This window comes from Ursus maritimus, unplaced genomic scaffold, assembly GCF_017311325.1.
Source record: "Ursus maritimus isolate PB19 unplaced genomic scaffold, ASM1731132v1 scaffold_4, whole genome shotgun sequence".
Classification (NCBI taxonomy): Eukaryota; Metazoa; Chordata; class Mammalia; order Carnivora; family Ursidae; genus Ursus; species Ursus maritimus.
The window spans coordinates 14,395,280-14,403,214 of record NW_024426552.1 but is presented as its reverse complement, the minus strand read 5'-3'; the positions used below and the strand labels follow the sequence as shown (position 1 = coordinate 14,403,214).

The 7,935-nt window shown below is 42.3% G+C and overlaps 1 protein-coding gene across 1 annotated transcript; it reads right to left on the bottom strand.

Annotated features, from left to right (window-relative positions):
* Positions 1-6,820: 6,820 nt before the first annotated feature.
* Positions 6,821-7,662, bottom strand: CLDN8 (claudin 8). Its single transcript, XM_008701802.1, has one exon. It carries the CDS (start codon positions 7,506-7,508, stop codon positions 6,831-6,833), a length of 678 nt encoding a protein of 225 aa, XP_008700024.1. The 5' UTR covers positions 7,509-7,662; the 3' UTR covers positions 6,821-6,830.
* Positions 7,663-7,935: the final 273 nt, after the last annotated feature.

Sequence of the window (7,935 nt, the reverse complement as noted above, 5' to 3'; positions counted from 1 at the left end):
GCTGTAAGATGAGGCTTCATTGCCTTCAGAAGGCTTCTCTGCTTTGAAGCTGGAGGGCAGTTTAATTTCTAAAGCATTTCTACAATTTAGCATCTAATAAATCATCTAATAAATAATTCCCTCCTCAAAGAGAATATCCAGGTATCTACCCATATGTCTACTCTAAGGAGAAAAAAAAGCATCGGAAAGCTGGTCCAATTCAGAAAAAATAAGAGAGAGAGAGGTAAAAAGATTCATTTACGGTTCTGGCACAAGTATAGTCTTACTAGCTTACAGACAAAAACAAAGAAAAAAGTCTTCAACCATGGGCTTTCTTCCTTCTCACCACCCTTCCCACACATCAATTGCAAAATGCAAAAAATAACCACAGATAGAAGCAACAGAGTTAATGATTTTAGAGCCTGGTAGTTAAGGAGGAGGATAGGGTGTCTGGAGAAAAACCAAGGAAGACATAGGTAGGTATATGGATGGTTTTCCTATTTGTTTTATTTTGCTTTATTTTGTTGCTTGCTAGTAAAATTTATCCCATCTTTTAAAAAATTAGAAGTAAAATAAGAAAAGCCATTTTTTCTTTTAACCCATTACTAAGAAGGGTTGTATAAATTCTTCCCTGAATCAGGAAAATGTTCAATTCTGACTTTTTGTCTTTTTCACTGCATTTTTTGGGTGGAGTATTTCTTTCCTCTAATTTTTTTTTACAAATAAATATATTTTTCTCTGCATTTTTTTAAATGGAATATTTTTTTCTCCCAATATTTTTGTATTTTTATAGAAGTTTCTTTCTGTTTCCAATATATTCATATGTATTTATTGGCATATGAAGAAGAGTCAGGGAAAGGGGCAGACAACGGGGTTTAACAATATAAAACAAAGAGGACTTACAATCCACAGTGATTCGAGGGACTAGAGGGGGGGCCCACAGAGCTCTTAGTCTAAGGAAGAGGAAGCTTGTCTTGCAGGTGGAGAGTCAGACCAGCTGATGCACATCTGTCTCACAGCAGGACCGGGCTGACACGGGGCTCACCTGGCCCAGGGGGTGCGTGGGCACAGACAAAGGGAGCCAGGATAGCAGCTCAAGGGCTCAATTATCTCTGACAATAAAGGATGACGAGGGCGTTGCAGACCATCAAGGTCTTGGGGAAAGAATTCCTAGGTGCCAAAGAAATGACATGAAGCCTGACGGGCTAGAATATGGGCACTGTGGAACCTAGAGCAGAAGATCAGAAGAAAAAAGAATTCCAAGGCTGGACCGTTACATAACTTTGTGTTCTTCTGTTTTCCATGCTAAAGGAGTCCAGTTACCTGCAGGGTTGGGAAGGCAGTAGTTCTGAACTTGAGAACCAGTGGTGACATATTTGTAGTGGTTTCCTGGAGCAAATGTTCCTCCCAGTTCTGGGGCCAGCCAATCCCTTCCTTCTGTGTATTGCAAGAGTCCTGGGTGACCAAGGCTCGCCTCTTTTCCACATTCCTTTCCTTGCAGTCCCCTCGGCCATTCATTGCTTTAGTATTGCCTTCAGATTGGCTTTATGAAGGACAGAGTTGCTAGATCCTGGACTAGCCACAAAATGCCTTTCTCTCTCACTCACAGAGGAATGTGGTTCAACGTCCTCAGACTGAGGATTTGCTCTCCCACGGCGTGACTTTGTAATCCACCATCTAGCTTCTAGGTTTGTGGTGAAAATATTGGATGCAAGTGTGATTTTTTTGTTGTTGTTGTTATTGTTGTTAAGTAATTTCTTTCTTTTTTTTTTTTTTTAAGATTTTATTTATTTATTTGACAGAGATAGAGACAGCCAGCGAGAGAGGGAACACAAGCAGGGGGAGTGGGAGAGGAAGAAGCAGGCTCATAGCGGAGGAGCCTGATGTGGGGCTCGACCCCATAACGCCGGGATCACGCCCTGAGCCGAAGGCAGATGCTTAAGGACTGTGCCACCCAGCCGCCCCTGTTGTTAAGTAATTTCTTGTGACTGGTGGAATCTTGCATACGTGGGTTTTTTGCTTGTTTGTTTTTGTTTTGTTTGTTGTCACTTTAAGAATTAACTACAGACTTTCTTTTTAGTTTTCCCAGAACCTCAGTGAGCCCTTTCTATCTGCAAATTTGAGACTTTCATTTTAAAAACTGATTTTTTGTGTCAAGGGACTGCTCCTCCTTCCATCTGGTCTTTATATTCTCTCCAAATTTGCTCTTTAGGTCCTTGAATTTGTTCTCAGAGTCCTCTGGAGTTTTCCTCACGAACTGCATCTTTTCCTCTGTTTGCTCTGTGTTACGAGCTTGTCTTCTACTCGGTCTTCCAAACCTCCAATTCTTACCTCAGCATTGACTCCCCGCAACTCTCCATTCCTTGCAGCTTTTTCAAATGTGGAAACCATGTTATTTAAGTAACAAGGAGCCTTCTAATCCTGCAATTGGATATGCTTTAGGCTCTTATAGGTATTTGTTTGTTCGTGTAAGATGTCCTCTCTTTCCCAGCAGGTCTGGTTCCTCAAAGGTTGCCTGCCAGTTGTGAGCATTCAGCCTGCACTTCCTTTTTCTGGCTGTTGAACCCCGTACGTGATTCTAGGATCTCTTTTCTTTGTGGAAGTTAAGTGGCCATAATCAGCCACAGCACACCCGAGGGTGGCAAGAGCTCTCACTGTTGGATGGTGATCTAGTGACCTGAAAGTTGCCATCTCCCCACTGGGGCCCTGGGAAGTCACCTCTGAGCTCCCAGCCCTCGGTATCCTCACCCTCCCAGGCCCCAGAATAAGAAGGAACCCCGTCCCCGTGTGTACCTGCCATAGTTTTTCTGACCTCTGAGATTATCCCCCACGACTACACAGGAGTACAAATGTCTCCCTCCTCCCAGGACTACGTGTGAGGCAGGCAGAGCCTACAGGTCTCCCTGTGGCCCCCTCGTCCCCAACACAGAGCTTCAGGCCTGACCTCAGGCCTCTGCACCAGTGATCCCTGCCTTCTCATTATTCTCAGAGTTGACTACAGCCCTGCTCTTTCCTCTTAGAATGTGGCAGAGCCTGAAGATCTGCAGAAAGCAGGCCTCTGGGCTCTGCCTGTTGGCAGGGTCCCAGCTGCTGCTCTCCTTTGCACACGGGGGAGTGAGGTCAGTGCTGAAAGGAAGGGTTGCAGGGATCCAGGGGGGGCCTTCTCAGGACAATGAAGGAGGCCTGGAGAATTTGAAATATGAGGCCTATGACAGGAATCTAGGAAAATGCAATCCAAGGGAAAAAAAGTGCTGGGTGTCAGAAACTAAGAAATAGCTAATCTTGTAATTTAAGACAGTGGAGAAAGGGAAAAAAAAGTATAGCAAAAACTGATGGTGAGGTCTACCCTGGGGTCAGTGGGAAAGGGTGCTGTGACCAGGGACGCATAGGAAGCCTAAGAGATGAGGTGGTGAGATCACACTTGACTGTTCACAAAGTTTACTCTAGAAGGGATGCCTTTGGACAGCATTGCAGCAGGAAGAACAGAGGCTTTTCTTGAATTAGGGTGTATATGTGTGTATACAGATACACAGGTATATATGTGATGTTATATATAACATCACCTTGAGACACAGTGTTCTCATGATCTCATATGTAATTCACAGAATTGTTAGAAGACGGATATGGTAAAGACAGAAAAGCACCAAGCACGTGGTAGGCATGCAATGAAGGCTACATTTCCTGCTCTTGCTTTGTACTATAAGATCACAGATTCTTTGAAAACAAAAACATCCCTGTATCCCTGAAACTTAGCATGGTGCAGCCCAGTGACTGTTTGAGTAGTGCGTAAGAGAGTCAGTTTGAATACAGAATCAGTGGAAGGGGTTCCTGGTGGGGCAACAGGTGGTACAGTGAAAAAGAAGGGAAAAAAAAAAAAAACATCTCTAAGGTCAGGTTATAAAACCATGTCCTCTGTGTTCTTTCCATCACCTCACCTTGTTTCTCCATAAAACTACATTATAAAACAACATTATAAAATGTCCTCTTGTACATAATGTGCTCCTAATCAAACCGTTTCCCATTTCCAGTGCCTCTCTTTCAAGATATTGAAGAAGCCAGGGGCACCCAGGTGGCTCAGCCATTAAGCATTTGTCTTCGGCTCAGGTCATGATCACAGGGTCCTGGGATCGAGCCCCGCATCGGGCTCCCTGCTTGTGGGAAGCCTGCTTCTCCCTCTCCCACTGCCCTTGCTTGTGTTCCCTCTCTTGCTGTCTCTCTCTGTCAAATAAATAAATAACTAAAATCTTAAAAAAAAAAAAAAAGATATCAAAGAAGCCTTTATGGCATGTGAATTATTCTTGTTTCTGGACATTGACTTCATAATCGTGATCATACTGGTGATACACCGATGGTTCTGTGTGATAAAGTTCGCCGTGACTAGTCTAAGACAGATCTCCCTCCCCATAGTTCTCATCTGCTAAGGCATTTGGACCCACTTTCTGGCAGTGGAGTATTCCTACAAGGGTTATGTACAAATGACTGTTTGTACACGCAAGGAGTATGGGGGTGAGATGCATTTCAGGAAGAACGGAGATAGGAATGTGGTGGGGGGCTGGGGCAAGAAGTTCCTACAGGTCATGACAGTCTGGAAGGCTTTTTCAACCAGGTAGGAAAGAACAAAGGTGACAGTAATTGTGGAAAGTTGGAGAAAGGTTTCAGAGCTATTCAAGAGGTGGTGCCGTAAGGAAAATTATCAGTGTTCTCATTCTGTTGTAGAGAAAAGAAGAGGAAAATAAAAATCGAATTTGGGGCTTTCAGGAGAGCTTTCTAGGTAAAGAGGATGTTTGGTCAAGAACGGTATTTAGAAGATTGAATTACTTCTCCAAGGCTCTCACTTTTCCCTGCTTTCTGCTCTCATGAATGGTTTGACCCAAGGGGGCAAGCATGCCTAGGATAAATCAGCATTTAGCTGTTGCGAAATCACCAACCCCAGGGGGGAGAAACACCACTGGAAGTTTTCCCAACTAATACTAGTGAAGCATGTCATTTCCACATACAAAAGTCAGTTGATAAACTGAACACTCCCAAAGAAAATCTACTTTCCCTGAAGAGAAAGAGCATGGGCTGTGCAGTCAGATGGTCCTTCTTCTTTCTCCTGACTCTACTGGGTCATCACTGAACTGTCCCCAGGTGTCCTCATCCGTGGTGATCTTTAATGATATAATTCATATAAAGCAGCAGAAGTCCTAGCATATAATATGTGCCCCTAAAACATTAGCCACTAGTATTAATTAATGTTATTTGTCAGAGCTAGAAGCTTACCTGGCTATGGAAAGTTTTTACAGAAATGGCTTAATAGTGGCTTACTAGAAAAGGCTTAAACATACATAATATTTACAGTAGATAGATTTGTTGGAACCTATAGCATTATCTTAATAAATTACAAATACACTGTCCGCATCAAATATTAGTGTATGAATACAATGATTATGAGGCATAATGCTGTTAAATAATATATAGTATTTTATATTGTCAAAAATTGATTCTGAATCTATCTTTATATTTAAAATGTGGCCTCTTTTTAAAATTAGAAAGCTGAAAATATCAGGATTTAAAAAATTCTTTACAGGTTAATAAACAAAGAATGAAAAAATATCAAATTTATATAAAAGTTACAATTTATTAATATAAAGGACATAAAGCAGATATATACAGTCACTTAAGCTAGAAAAATACGGATACAAACTTTCAAATTGAATTATCAGTTGCATCAAATTTGGGGGAAACACAAAGATACAGTATTTCTCTATACCTTGGTAAGACTGAATAAAAAATGGAAAAAGTGAAATATTTACTTTTGATGGGATTGAAATGATGATTTGAATTTCAGTATCTACATACATCGTAAGAGCAGATAGAGTATACAAAGGATAAATCGTTTTTGTTTTTCGGTAAGCAACTAAAAACTAAGACTTATTATTGTCCTATCCTCTTATTTATATTGAAAAAAATCCCAACGTCTGTATTCAAATATATATTAAAATATTCACGTACATACAGGATTTCTCATCAAAATGCATCCTTCTCTGACCAAAAAACTTCAGAGGAAAAAAAAATTCACTTTCCTGAAGTCTTTAATGTTTTTTAGCCTACGGTTTTATCTTTCTTCTTAGTATAGCCCTGCAAAAGCAGTTTGAATGCAAAGCCCTCTGACAAAATATCTGTCTTTTAAAAGATGTTCATTTAATATACAAGAAAAGAAAGGCCTCTGGGGAAGGAGGATAAAGGAGTGAGGATTTCTAACCTCTAGGTTGAAAAACACGGTATCAGAAGCCTTTTAGTTTCCTTTACGCTGCTGATTAAAGCCTTCGTTTTAACCCTCGTTATAAATCGAGCACGTTAATCACTAAGCTGTTTTTACACAATTACTATTAACCTTCTTCCATCTTATCCCCGATTCCCCTGCAAAGCAATAACTGAATTTTATTTATTCAGTGTATTGAATCAGTATTTCATTTAAAACAGAACCCCGTAAGCCTGTCTCTATTTATGTGAGAGAGAAATGTCAGGCTGATCTACATACATAATGCTGTGTCATAGAGAAATCACAGTTGTAAAATAATAGAGTCTTTAACAACGTCATTTTGAAGTAACTGGTGAAAGGAAAAGATGCATGAATCATTTTAGAAAACATATTACTGCACTTTCTAGAACAATCAAAGCACTGTGTGGAATATCTCATTCTGCTGAAATAGCTTATAGAATCATAAATAGTCAAGGCACAGTTCCTGTAATTAATGTTAGGCAGTTAAGAATGGCAAATCAATGTTCCTTTGGGTTCCATTTTTAGAAAACAGTGGGCATTTCAGTCATTTACATGGCTTTCTGGTAAAGTTAGAAATTAGACCCAACTACACATACTGACTTCTGGAGTACACGCTCGGGGACTTCTTTTCCGCGTGATAGCTTTTCTGGGTTGTGCGATGGGAAGGGACGGAATATCTGTAGCTTCTGCTCTTTTCACCGTAACAGGAAACACAGCAGAACAGTGCTCCCCCAACGATCAGCACCAGCGCCGTGGTCCAGCCTATGTAGAGAGCATCTCCAAGCTCATGCTTTTGGGCAGTCTCCACTATCGGGTTGTAGAAATCTCTGATGATGGAGTTGGCGACCCAACTCACCGGGATGAGCACCAGGACGCCTGTGACGATGAAGATGATTCCAGCCGTTAGCAGGATGTGACCCTTCACCTTCTCGTCGTCCCCAGTGCACCTGGTGCATTTCATGCCCAGGACGGCGGTCATGAAAGCCAGGAAGGACAGCACAGAGGCAGCACACATCAGCCCCCTGGATGCCTGTAGGTCCGGAGAGAGAGCCAGCAGGGAGTCATAGACTTTGCACTGCATCCTGATGTTGGCTTGCCTCACGCAATTCATCCACAGTCCTTCCCAGAAGTTTTCAAAAACCACAATGTTGCTCCCGATGAACGCGGACACTCTCCACTGAGGCATGATGGTGACAGCCAGCGTGCCCACCATGCCAACGGCACCGAGCACCAGTCCAGCGATTTGCAGGGCGTAGGTAGCCATTGTCCTCTGGGATGGGTTCGATCCCAGCAGCCTCCTGAGCAGGTAGGGCTGCTCTGAAGCAAGTTTCTCTGTGCCTCAGGAGAGAACAGTTTTCCCGCAGCAATGAACTCAGAGCCCAGCGGTTTTTCAGAGCTGCTTTGCTCCTTCTAGCTAGATTAAATCCAGTGTTGGCTGGCTGAAGTGCCCCCCCACATTGACTAGGACAGGTAAACTTACAAATCAGGTGGGGCAACTTTCTCAGCCAATAAGAGGGGGATGGTAACCCAGGTGTGTCTAAACCGACAAGAGATACTTGGAACAACTGGACCTGCACATAAACATTCTTTGTACTTCTCACTTTTCCAAGAAGACAGCCATGTGTTTACCTGCAGGCACAATTACGAGAGTTTGCACAATCATCAAGAAATGCACCAATCTCTTGCAACAT